This window comes from Nyctereutes procyonoides, unplaced genomic scaffold, assembly GCF_905146905.1.
Source record: "Nyctereutes procyonoides isolate TBG_1078 unplaced genomic scaffold, NYPRO_anot_genome, whole genome shotgun sequence".
Classification (NCBI taxonomy): domain Eukaryota; kingdom Metazoa; phylum Chordata; class Mammalia; order Carnivora; family Canidae; genus Nyctereutes; species Nyctereutes procyonoides.
Window position 1 is genome coordinate 3,007,133 of NW_026575036.1, and position 14,334 is coordinate 3,021,466.

The 14,334-nt window shown below is 32.9% G+C and overlaps 1 protein-coding gene across 8 annotated transcripts in view; it reads left to right on the forward strand.

Annotated features, from left to right (window-relative positions):
* Positions 1-14,334, forward strand: part of PIK3C2G (phosphatidylinositol-4-phosphate 3-kinase catalytic subunit type 2 gamma) — a 355,918-nt gene that overhangs the window by 42,516 nt on the left and 299,068 nt on the right. For all 8 annotated transcript variants that reach the window (XR_008663575.1, XM_055318866.1, XM_055318867.1 and 5 more), the window contains one exon: positions 1,468-1,582. Coding sequence is in view for 7 of the 8 variants with exons in the window: in XM_055318866.1 (XP_055174841.1) it covers positions 1,468-1,582 (115 nt within the window). In the remaining variant the exon portion in view is untranslated. The remainder of the gene's footprint in view (positions 1-1,467; positions 1,583-14,334) is intronic.

Genomic DNA, 14,334 nt, shown 5'->3' on the forward strand with positions numbered 1-14,334 from the left:
ATGAACTTGTGTCTCTGGAGATACTTTCGGCCATCATATGCTAGTAATGTCAAAGCTCTTAGACTCATGATTTTTTTCTCTGGTAATATTTTCTTCTAGCTTCACTTATACCATTTCAATCATTATTCCCAAGCAACAGTGTGTTTAATATATTCTCTCCCATGTCACAGCATTTCCACAATCCCTAATTTCATGATGATCTTTACCATTTGTTCTTCTGACCATTTCTTAGAAAATATCTTGATCTACCATAAATCCAGATTTTTAAATCCAGCATTATTCTCTCCCCACCCTCTTTTTTGTCGCAGGCCTAGCGTATTAATTGCACACATTTTGTTAGGCAGTTTGTGTCCAAAACCCTTTTCTCCAAACAAAAAGGTGTGAAAAAAAAAGAAGCTACAGTAAAGTAAACACATAATTGCAAACTAAACACAACTCAGATGAATACAATTGAGTGTTTGCAGTATGCTGTTCAAATTCTTACTGGTTAGGGGTCATTGGTACTGTCTGTTTACAGTTGCTTCATTGATTGAGATTGTGAGATCAGATCCAAAGCATGGAGGATGGATATATATATATAAAATTTTCTACTGTTATCATTTGTGGTAATAAATGAGCCCTGTACTACTTGTCATTTATAATTGGGAAAATATTTTGTAGACAAATATTACTGAAACAAGTAAGTCAATGTGGTTCTGGTCTCTATTAAGTGGCATATGTATGTTAAGATCTTAGTGAGGTGATTATGGAATGTGAAGACAGAGGACTTTACCTTATAGCACGATTACATTTTTAACTCCAGAGAAGGTAGAGAAAAATGGAAACTTGAGTGATTCCTATGTGGGAAAGGAAGAACAATAAGCTGTGGAGATTTAGAATCATTGAGAGCTTTGGAATCTGACAGATTTAGGTTAGACTCTTGGCTTGCCACTTACATTCACAGCATTTCCTAAGTCTCTAGGAGTAACCACAAGAATACTTCTTTTAAAAAAGATTTTATTTATTTATTTGAGAGAAAGAAAGAACAAGCAGGGGAAGGGCAGAGGGAAAAGCAGACTCCCACTGAGCACAGAGCCCAATGTAGGGTGCCTGATCTTAGGACCCAAGAGATCACAACCTGAGCTGAAGTCAGACCCTTAACCAACAGAGCTATGCAGGTGCCCCCACATTAGAATACTTTTTATGCGGAGCCACAATGTATTAAGGTTTTAACATGAGGAATACAATACCTAGCTCTGTCAATAATATGAAGACAGACTGATTAAAGAAAATGCAATTGTTTTTCAAAAGTATCTTCAAATTTAACCAGACTAATATATGAGATGCATCTCATTTTAATTCCTCTTGATGGAGCTAGACAGTTACAATAGCTATAATGTATATATCTTTTTTTGCGCTCAAAACCTTTTCCTCAGCCAATATATGATAACCTCTTATTAACTTTTTATTATTCATCTTTGTTTTTAGCTAATTACCTTGTCAAAGACCTAATTGCAGAGATTCTACATTTTTGTACAAATGACCAGTTATTCCCCAAAGACCATCTTCTAAGTGTATGTGGCTATGAAGAATTTTTACAGAAGTAAGTATCTTATTAAGTATCATTGTTATAATCTGTTAAGGCACACTTCATTTTTTTTCTTTTAAACAGACTTTGTACAAACACTATACTCTTATAACCAATATAATTAAATCGATTTTCCCTTTTTAAGGTGAACTCAAAATTTTATGACTCATATTGACAGTCTCATTCTTGGTTTTCTTCTGTATTTTGTGTATTTATGGCAATATGTATTTAAGTGACCTTGATTTTCTTGGTTTCTTTGAAAACAAGTTTACTAGGACTGATCACAATTTTTTAAATGTAACAAATTATTTTGCAAAAAGTAATTTTTGATTTGGAATAATATTAGTATGCTGATTAAATGCTGATTTTTAAAAATTACAGAGGATTTGAGTGTGAGCATTATAACATTTTCATAAAAGAATAGCCTTTATTTCTGCATTCAGGCAGTTCTTATAACAACTACAAAAGTCTGTTTTCATGTAGGTCAACTGCAAATACTTATTTTATAGAAAACTCACCTTCTCTTATTGTATCACAATTATGACTATTCTGAATTCCTTGAAGACCAACCTTGAAAACATAACACAATTTTAAGAAAGGAGATATTTCTCTGCTGGTACACAGTTATTCTAGATAGTAAAGTAATAAAGTAGTCAATAAAGTGGATTGTCATTTACATATTTCCTTTGTATTTCCAAAAGTGTCTAAAGATTGACAACAGCCCCATGGAAGTAAAATATTTCTTTTCAAATATTCATTGTCACCGTCATTATTATACCATCATAAATGTATGTGAGAATACCCTGTGGGTAATTTGATGAATTTAACAGTATTATCAGCAAATTCAGTCCTTTATTCTGCAATGTTAACTGTAAATGACTTTTAAGACTAATTAACTCTTTTTGTATTCCCAGTTATAACAAAATAATAATAAATATATATTTTTTAATATTTTATTTATTTATTCATGACACACACACACAGAGAGAGGCAGAGACATAGGCAGAGGGAGAAGCAGGCTCCATGCAGGAAGCTCTATGTGGGACCCGATCCCGGGACTGCAGGATCACGACCCGAACTGAAGGCAGATGCTCAACCGCTGAACCACCCAGGCATCCCAATAATAAATATTTATATGAAATCACAGATGTTTTGTTGTACTAACCTCACTAATACTCCCCTTCTCCCTTATCTATTTGAACCTATTAACATACTCAGTGATTAAGCTGCTACCTTCTTCCAACATATGGTTTTGACAGTATATCCAAAGAGCAAGGAGAAATACTTTAGAAATATTATTTTATATTGAATACTCATTAAAATTCATCTTCTGTATAAGTCTTCAAATGTACATCTGAACTTCAGCTAATGTCAAACATTAGATGCAAAGAATAAGAAACATTATCGAAATTATGTATTTAGTATTATTAGTAGGAAATATCATCCCACAAGCAAAAGTGTTGAAGAGACAGAAATTTGGAAAAGAGTAACGTGAACACATTTATAATGGGCCTTGTCTTATTTGCTATTTCAAATGTGTAAGTCAACCATAATTAGTTCAATTATTGACTTATAAAAATGTATATATCATTTTGCTCTTTTTTTCTTGTTAACGTGAACATAACAGATTTCTAAAATATTTTTATAGTCATTTGTTTCTAACAAAATTTCATTTACCTGGGTTTTTATTAAGGTGGTAAAGTATTAGTATAGATTAATAATTAATAGATTAATTATAGTCACCTTTCCTTATTATAATTTGAAAGATATGTATATATTGGGGATTTACTTACTATTTAATATCCTACCTGTTTGATTTGATTTTCAAAATGAGCATAACATTATCATTCTTTCTAATATCTAAATCATTCAGTTTTTTTTTAGTTTATTTCCTTGCAACTTATCTAAAAAAAAAAATATGTTCTTGGGGCACCTGGGTGGCTCAGCTGGTTAAGCATCTCTTAATTTTGGCTCAGGTCATGATCTCAGGGTTGTAAAATCAAGTCCTGCATCGAGCTTTGTGCTGGCCGTGAAGCCTACTTAAGATTCTCTCTCTCTCTCTCTCCTTCTATACCTCCTCCCTCACTCTCTCTCCCAAAGGAAAAAAAAATCAATTTAAAAATGTCTGTAAATACCTGGAAATCTTCACAATGTTCTTCTATAGAGGGAACACAGGTTAACACATAATAAAGTCAATAATGCAGCAGGTGTTAATTTAGACACTAACAGTTATAGTACTACACTTCATCTTGGAGCATTTGACTAGCTTTGGTTGCAATAATAATAATAGTCATTTATCAAATTCTCATTATTTGGTTACCTCATATTGGGTAGACTTCTAAGTCTTATGACATTATCAGTACAATATATACAGTAATAACTACTGTTTTACAGATGGGAAGTCTGATGCTTTGTTTAAGATCACACAATTAGGTAGCTGGTAGAGTGCAGCCTGAATTCAAACCTGGGTTTGGCTGTTTGCCCTAGGTCTGAACTACAAAACAATAATGCAAAAGCTCTTGAACAATATACAAGAAATAGCAAACAGGTTATTCATGCTGGAGCACAGGGTGGAAAATATATGCAAATTTGTAGGTGTCTGCAATGGGGTGCAGAGATTAAGAGTCTACTTCAACTCCTATTGAGAACTACACACATACAAGACATTTGGTTAGTCACTGAGAATCCAGAGATAAGTTATATATAATCTTTGCTCTCTACCTTGCGTAAAAATTCAGAAAGCCCTGTAATTACTTCTCACAATGCCCTACCACATGGGCAGTACTAGCATTATTATATACTAACTGCTTGCAGATCACAGAAAGATGGATTAATGGCAAGAATATGGAAACAGTTCAAAGAAAAGTCAATGATAAACCTGTGCTTAAAGAAAAAATACATTCTTTATTTAGAGGAAAGAAAACAGTACTATATAATAAAATGTGAATAACCATAGGATATATAAATTACACTTAAATTTTGTTTCTAAAGAATAAGTATTAAGAAAAAACAGGCTAAAGAAGTAACAATCATAAATAATACAAAAAGACTTAGTTATAAAGCATATTTACCATAACATATAATTTCTAATATTAACAACAATGACAACAAGAACAAAAACTGGAAAAAAAAACCCTAAATCTGCAATAGTACTCCAAAATGGGGGTAAAACAGGACCTGAACATAATCTCATTAAATTATGACACAGAATTTATAAATTATTAAAATTATAGCATCATATGTCTTGAAATAAAAACAGGCATCATAGTTTTTAAGGATGAAAGAGTATCTTTTCAAATCACATTTAAACATTGTTTTTTTGTTAAAACAAGCATATTTCTAATCGGAAAATAAGAAAAAATCATATACACTAAAATGTTAAAGTACTTATTTCTAGCTTGAAAAAGAACTACAAGTGATATTTTTTCATTTCATTTTTAATTTACAAAACTCCTATGATAAACCTTCCTTTTTGCTATCAAGAGATTAATAAAAAAATCTCTCATGGAGACAAAAATAATAATAGTAAGACAAGAGCAAAATCTACTTATTTAAAGTCTTTAATGGACTCGAATCTTCACATGTAGTACGATTCATTCTCATTTGAGATAAGCATGGTTATTTCCAATTTACAGATAGGAAAATTGAGGCTAAGAGAAACTAAATGATTTCCTAAACATTATGAAATTTGGAAGCAGCAAAGTCAGGATAGCACAGGTATATCTGGCTCTGAAGCCCAAATCTTTCTAATATATAACAAAACCTCCTTCATAACAAAGGGCCACTTGAATGTAAAATTAAAGGATAATGTGTCATTAGGGATAATGACTGCTTATTTGGGCTGTCAACATGGGTTTATAGTTCAGCATTTAGGTCAAACGTAAGGAAAACAACTTCTAGAACACTCATTTTCTGACATATTTAAAATTTTAAAAATCTAAGCAGAAAAACATTTAGAAGTGATTTGACTAAAACAAAGGTAAATCATAATCACTAAAGGTGGGCTTGTTAAATTTCTGATGAGATAAAAATTTTTTTTTGGAATTTTGAGTCCTTTTAAGCAAATACATATTATCAAAACAAATTCTGCCCACTATTGATAATGCTACTTTATCACTGTTGCTTTAGCAAAATGAGTTTAACTTCCTTTAACTTCAATTTATCTATTAAAAAATTTATTTTTAATGTATTGTTCTACCTTACAAATGAGCCACAGAATTATATTTTAATAATCTCTAATTCCAAAAGTAATAATTTTATTAGCCTCTACTAATCTTTTCAGGGTGTATAGATTGCTTTGAGCTCCTGTGAAGTGTAGGTCTAAGTAAATTAATTAATTAATCAAGTGGTTGTTAGGATACACCTAACAGGAAGTATTCTCTTCCCCCTTGCCCCAGCAAAAAAACCCTATTATTTTTGTGGGATGATGTAGAATTTTTTTTTCACTTTACATTCTTATGTTATCAGAACTATGCTTTTTAATCTGTCCTGCATTAAAAAGATAGAGATAGATTATATTTAATTGCTACTTTTGCAATTTCTCATCTACTTTAAGTAAGAGCAAATCCTTAAAATGTAAACTCCTTGGTTTCTTCTGGTCAGTACATTTGTCTGTCAAAATAGTCACAATAAGTAATCATGTCATGAATGAACCAAGTTTTGAGGAAGTAGCAAAGACTTTTTGTTATCACAATTAAGATGTCAAAGGTCCATATGCATTCTCGTAACTTTGCTAATAGTATATTCATGATGCTCTATTCCATATTTCCTCCTAAAGTTGTACTTTGCTCTTTCATTGAACTTACCTGTCTTTAGAGGCCCAGGGATATTGCTGACCTAATAATTTAGAATATGAAAAAAAATTTAGACTCTATAAAAAAAATTCTACTCGAAAACTGCTTTCTTTATACATGGTTTTAAATAATATGACATAATATGAAAAAAGAAGAAAAGAATTAGGAGAAAAACAATCAGTTTTCTGATAGGCTCAAGATAGCTTAATACAAAATGATCAGCACTATAAAGTATGAAATACTAAAACAGCAAATTAGAGCCCGAATAAATTAAAGAAATAAGAGAAGCATAAAAGTAGTCTTGTACATTCAAAAAATATTAACTAACATCTCCCATCATGTTCCTTGTATGTAGACCCCAAACTAATTACCACAGTTGGAAATGTCCTTGGAATTTCATTTCCCCTTTTCCCATGATCTTACCCAGTAGACAGACCCCATTGGACTAATACAATGGCAGGCCTGAGGACAGGACTTGCTACCTCTTTTCTTCCCTATTAGATGCAGTACAGCTATAAAACCCAGAGTGTCCCTGGTTCTGCTTTCCTTTCAGGGAATAGCATGACTCCTACCTTCACCTATTCTTGTAACCATCTCATTTGAGCTTTTTCTTCATAAATACATTTATAATATATGAAGTATAATGTTACTTCACAATTGTACCCCTTAGGATCTAGCCTAACATTTATTGGGAGTTCAGGCTTTTGGTTTCTTACTCCTAACCTATGTGACTTAAGTAATATATTTTCTCAAAAGTGTTGCTATGTGTTTTACTTTCTAATTCAGCTGAAAAACAGTATTTCTGAGGTGCTGTATGAAAATAAAATTTACTGCACTTAAAAGCTTTTATTGAATAAATCATGACTGCATAGTCAGTAGTAAGCTACAAGTGCTGCATAAGAAGAAACTGAATAATCTTTCTTGAAAATTCTGCTTGGGCCAGTTGTTTACAGTTATGACCAGGTCTTATATCCTTGATTCAAACAAAATGAAATGAAACAAAACTGTTATGTAATTGACTTTTGTCAAGGAATGCTAGAACACAGAGTGCTAAAATATGTAGAAAGAAAAAAGAAAAACAAAACCTATTGTAATTTAAAAATATTTATTTGAGGAGCATCTGGGTGGCTCAGTAGGTTAAGTATCTGCCTTCCACACAGGTCATGATTTTGGGGTCCTGAGATTGAGCCCCACTTCAGGCTCGGTCTGCTTTGCCCTTTCCCTCTCCCCCTTATTCTCTTTGTCTCTCTCCCCACTCATTCTCTTTGTCTCTCTCTCAAATAAATAAAATATTTTTTAAAAATATTTTTTGGTAATTGTCATTAACATTCTTAAATTTATTTATTTTTTAAAGGTTTATTTATTCATGAGAGACACAAAGACATAGGCCAGGGAGCCAGATATGGGAATCGATCCCAAGACCCCAGGATCATGACCTGAGCCAAAGGCAGATGCTCAACCACTGAGCCACCCAGGTCCTCAACATTCTTAAATTTAAAAGGTGGTATCTATCTCTTTATTCATCAGCAACACTGATTAGATTGATCTGTCTTTCTACTTTGGAGTCCCTTTTCTCCTTTCTGACCTTTCCTAGTAGAGAAAATATTGAATAACCTTTGATTAAATTGAGAAAGTCTTCTTTAAAAATTAAATCTAATTAGAATTTTAAAATACTCTTCTTAAAAATTTTTGGTTTAAAAAAATTTTAGCTGATCTCATGACAATTTGTATTAATTTATTCTTTAAAAATTTGATTATAAATTGGAATTGGTTTATTCAAAGTAATCAGACTATTAAATACCAATAAGGAAAAGGCTAAGTTATATAAAGTTTAAATTTTATGTAGCTTAAACTTTATATATAAAGATTATACTCATTAGCAGTAAAAACTGGGCTGTATATAGCCCGGGGAGGGGAGGGGTGAGTCTCTTCTTAATCAAATTAAGGATTCCATTTAGAAAACTTGAACAAAAAAAAAAAAAAGAAAAAAAAGAAAAAAGAAAACTTGAACAAATTGATTACTTTCAGCTCATTCAAGACAGCCTAAGATTACCAATGCTAGATTGACTCTTTTTTAGCTTTTTAGACTTAATTTGGTCAAATAAATAGCTTAAGGTGTTTTCCTCTTTAACATACCTTCACTCTTCCACTTATAAATCATAAAATCATGTCAGAGCATTGGGAAAAACATGTCAAAACTCTGAGAGCTCTCACATACAATAATAAAAGTTGTGTTCTTGTAATAAATCATTTATTAAGAGTATGTTGAGTTACTTCAATTCAGTTTTTAGATCTTCAAAATACTTGTGCTAACATATAAAAATTAATTTTGGCTTCTATCTTTAATAGTGAACTAAAATACTGATAATAATATACCATATAAACTCGCATTTGGTTTTAACAAATAATTCTGTACTAGAACAAATGTCCTAGTATGTAAATACTCTGCATCTAATTTCATTCGAAAGCAATTCCCCAAAGAGCTTGTGCTAAATAAAGGTTGTTTGCTATTAAAACATACAGTTAAGAATTATAGCATATTTCAGACCCAAGTTTTCTAAAAAACTTTGTGATGATTACATATGCATCACTAACCAACAGACTTGATAAAAAAAGATCACTTGATAAAAATAAGTCTGTTGCATGATTTTTCCAAGAAGACAGGAAAATTAGAAGTAAACATAAGTATATAATTTAATTTCATTATACCTAAAACCATAATAATCAATAGGCAGCTATCAAGTTATTTTCTTACTCATAAATATATACTTCTGAATTAAAAATCCCAATCCCACCACCTACCAATTCTGAATCAACTAAAGTTCTATTTTTCTTAAATAAAGGAATTAGGTAGTGATTATGTGAATTGCATAGTGTTTTAAATTAGTCAATATCACCTTAATGAGGCTTAAATGTGCTATTTTAATCTTAGTTCTTAAATGTTTTGTATTTGAGTCTACAGAATATGTCTCCTCTGGAGGTTGTGGAAAATAATGAAACCTTGAAATGGGATAGGATCTATATTTTTGATTTCTTGAGTTGGGGACTATATTACAAATTTTGTACACCATACCTCAGAAAAAACCTCCCTGGAGTTTAGTATATATTTTTCCAAAGGACACAAAGTTCCACATTCACTGATACATTTCTTCCTTACTTACTATCTTCTTCAACTTTATTACTTATTTATTTATTTTAAAGATATTATTTATTTATTCATGAGAGACAGAGAGAGAGAGAGAGAGAGAGAGGCAAAGACACAGGCAGAGGGAGAAGCAGGCTCCACGTACGGAGGCCTGACATGGGACTTGATCCCCGGTCTCCAAGATCATGCCCTGGGCTGAAGGCGGTGCTAAACCGCTAAGCCACCTGGGCTGCCCTCAACTTTATTTATTTAAATTGTTGTGCTATTATTTGTTTTGTGAATGCATAGCTTAAGAGAGGGCATTGTAAACTTGAAAGTTGTTATAAAACACTTCCTCTAGATTAAAAAAATTGAATTTAAAAGAGGATGTGTACTATGCCTGTATAGAAATACAGTCATATTCAAGTGAAGAGGCATGAGGGCTAGCTGCCTTTTTACAAGCTGGAGGGCATTCTTAAGAAAAAAGGAAGCATCTGAAAAGAAAGGTTTAGGTCTCTTAGGTGCAGTTCCCTCTTGAAGAGTAGCTGCTGGTATCAATTTCTGTCCCATAGAGGGTCCCTATTCAAAACCATGACCCTACTCTACTAACCACCCTGTGGCTGTGAGTCCTAGTTTAGAATTTAACCTGTGCTTGTCTCTCCAAATCATGAAGTTTAACTTTTCCTATTCATAGTTCCCCTGAAAGCAAAATAACAATAAAATTGAGGAGCACTGGTTGAGGAAAACAATGTACCACTGATCTTTTGTTGAGAAGCAATAAGCAACATCTTTAAGCATAAAATAAAGGGTGTTTTCATTGGTTACAAAACTTACTTGAATTAAAGATTATAATAGACATCATCAACATTTTTAAGTGGCAAATATGAAAGGAATATGTGTGTGCACAGAACATACACACATAGTATTTGAAAAAAATATTCTCTGGAATCCTACAGTATTATTAATATTTTAATATTTTCTTATATTCACCTTACATCTCTTAGCTTAGTTGCTGAATTTCCTTAAAGAACTATCTTTAGTAGGTCTCAGCAATCCTGGCTCTCAATATTTATAAAATCAAATGGACATAGTTCTTTTCTACATATGACTATAATATTTCACAATGTATTTCTGTGGCTACTTCTTACACATACAAAGGGAGAATATTTAAACCTAATTAGGTTATCCTATAAAATAAGGATACGTATTTATTCCAATAAAATAATATTGTTTGTAAATGTGAATTTATTTTTTTTAAACTCTTTTTTTTTATTTATTTACGATAGTCATACAGAGAGAGAGAGAGGCAGAGACACAGGCAGAGGGAGAAGCAGGCTCCATGCACCGGGAGCCTGACGTGGGATTCGATCCCGGGTCTCCAGGATCGCGCCCTGGGCCAAAGGCAGGCGCCAAACCGCTGCGCCACCCAGGGATCCCTAAATGTGAATTTATAAGGAATGCCTAGTCTGATGGTAATCAATTTTGCAGACTGAACATTACTTAGGAAGTCTTTTTTTGCCCATAAGACAAATTTGAAGTATTTGCATATCATTTTGTGGTGTGAAGGTAATTAATCTCTCCTTATATAAATATACTGCTATAGAAATACTTTAAAATAACATGAGCTACTTATGAATAGGAAATAGGAGTAATTATGTGCAAGGATTCAGCTTTTTGTGTTCATCTTAAATGACAGGTATACTCATAACAGTTCCTTAAGATAGTAGCTAACAACACATAGCTGGAATCAAATATTTGTTGAAGGAATAAATAAATGGATGTGCAGAATTTTGATTTACTAGTATATATGAAGAAAAAAACCTAAACTTTTCATTATATAATGAATATTCAGTTCAATTAACATTCTAAGTTTTTTTACATGATTGTTAAAAAAGTACTAAGCACACATACTTGAGATGTTACCAGTTGAGAAAAACATCTGCTGTATATAATGTGAAATAGATAAATTCGAAAATTCACAACAGCATAGTAATACCTAACATGGACTTTTCTCTTAGTCGTCAAAGCCAGGTCTTCAATATTACCCATTTTAATGTGATGGTTTTTTTTGTTTCTCTTTCTCCTGGTATGGTAGGCTTTCTTCTTCTTTCTTCTTTTCTTCCTTCTTCTCCTCCTCCTTCTTCTTCTCCTCCTCCTCCTTCTTTCTTCTTCTCCTCCTCCTTTTCTTCTCCTTCTTTTCTCCTCCTCCTCCTCCTTCTCCTTCTTCTTTCTTCTTCTCCTTCTTCTTTTCTTCTCCTTTTCTCCTCCTCCTCCTCCTTCTTCTTTCTTCTTCCTACTTCTTCTTCTTCTTCTTCTTCTTCTTCTTCTTCTTCTTCTTCTTTCTTTTTTTTTTTGATACCTGGAGTCATCAAACACTAATTGATTTTTATTTCATTTTCTCATTAAATTCTATATACCAATCTTCTTTCTATTCTTTAATGCTTTGTTTTCTTTTTCTCTCCTTAGTTCAGCTCCATCCAATGGAAATGTAATGTGGGCCACATAATTATTTTAAGTTTTCTACTAGCCACTTTAAAAACAATTAAAAGAAGCTGGTGGAAATACACTTTAATAGGATGCATTATTTATTTAACTCAAATATTTTATTTAACCAAAATAGTTTCTTTCATTTCAACATGTAATCAAAATTTTAAAAATATTGAGATGTTTTATATTACTTTTTGTGCTGAGTCTTCAAAATTCAGTATGTATTTTATGCTGAGAGTTTGTTTTAATCCAGACTAGTGCCATTTTTTAAAAGATTTATTTATTTATTTATTTATTTATTTATTTATTTATTTATTTATTTATGATAGGCAGAGAGAGAGAGAGAGAGAGAGAGAGAGCAGAGACACAGGCAGAGGGAGAAGTAGGCTCCATGCCAGGAGCCCAACGTGGGACTTGATCCCGAGACTCCAGGATCACTCCCTGGGCCAAAGGCAGGCACCAAACCGCTAAGCCACCAAGGGATCCCCCAGACTAGTGACATTTTAAGTGTTCAATAGCCACATGTGGCCAGTGGTTATTATATTGCATAGTATAGCCCTAGGTCATAAAAAAAACTGATTCAAATGGTGGTCTTGCCAATTAGAGCGATAGCAAAGTGGTGAATAGTAGTTTACAGCTCTTAGAAATTGTTATGGTTATCAGAGACTCCGTAACATCAGAGACTTAATCTTAAGTGACAATTCTAGCACAATAATAATTTTTGTTTTTGCTAAGATATATAAAAAGGACTTTTAGTATTTTAAATATATCTGAAGAAAATGAGTTACTGAGTAAAATATCAATATAACATGTCCTGTAACATAAATTAGCTTATCTATAGAAGTAGTTACCTTAATACATGTAAAACATTCTGGCATATTAATGTTCTGTTCCACTAAATAACAGCAGCTAAAAGCAAAGTACACAGGAAATTGCTAAGTAACAGTATTGTAAACAGTGACCAGTGACCATTCACCAAATATATATATATATTTTTTCTCAACTCAGCCTAAGACTCTGGCTTAAAAATACTGCAGAATTCTCCACAAATTTTGTGCATTTTGCTCTTGCCTCTGTATTTAGAATTAGAAGCATCAAGGTTTCTTACATCCTCTTCCAGCCAAACTGAGACTTTTTTTTATAAAGATTTTATTTATTTATTCATTAGAGACACACACACAGAGAGAGAGAGAGGCAGACACACAGGCAGAGGGAGAAGCAGGCTCCATGCAGGGAACCTGATGTGGGACTCGATCCGGGGTCTCCAGGATCAGGCCCTGGGCTGAAGGCGGTGCTAAACTGCTGAGCCACCCGGGCTGCCCAAAACTGAGACTTTTTTTAAAGCCAATTCTTTTATTTACTATAATAATTTTCTTTTATTTTTTTGAAATGAGGTGAATCTTTTTTTATTTTAATTCAATTAATTAACATATAGTGCATTTTTAGTTTCAGAGGTAGAGTTCAGCGATTCAAGTTGCATATAACACCCAGTGCTCATTACATCAGATGTCCCTCTTAATGCCCTCACCCTGTTACCCCATCCCCCCACTTACATCTCCCCCAGAAACCCTGTTTTGCCTGTAGTGAAAAGTCTCTTATGGTTTATCTCCTTCTATGCTTTCATCTTATTTTATTTTTACCTCCCTTCCCCTATGATCCTGTTCTGTTTTATAAACTCCACATATGAGTGAAATCATATAATTGTCCTTCTCTGACTGACTTATTTCTCTTAGCATAACACCCTCTAATCCCATCCATGTCATTACAAATGGTAAGTTTTGGGGTTTTTTGATGGTTGAGTAATACTCCATTGTATATATGTATGACACCTCTTCTTTGTCCATTCATCTGTTGATGGACATCTGTGCTCTTTCCATAGTTTGCCTATTCTGGACATTGCTACTACAAACACAGGGGAGCAGGTACCCCTTTGGATCACTATGTTTATATTCTTTGGGTAAATACCTATTAGTAGGCAATTGCCAGGTCCTAGGGTAGCTATATTTTTAACTTTTTGAGGAATCTTCATACTGTTTTCCAGAGTGGCTGTACCAGTTCACATTCCCACCAGTAGTGTGAGAGGGTTCCCCTTTCTCCACATCCTTGCTAACATCTGTCATTTCCTGAGTTGTTAATTTTATCCATTCTGACTGGTGTGAGGTGGCATCTTATTGTGATTTTGATTTGTATTTTCCTGATTGTATTTCACTATATTTCATTTCTCATGCCAAGCGATGTTGAACATTTTTTCACGTGTCTGTTGGCCATTTGTATGTCTTCTTTGAAGAATTGTTTGTCCATGCCTTCTGCTCACTTCTTGACTGGATTACTTATATTTTGGGTGTTGAATTTCAGAAGTTCTT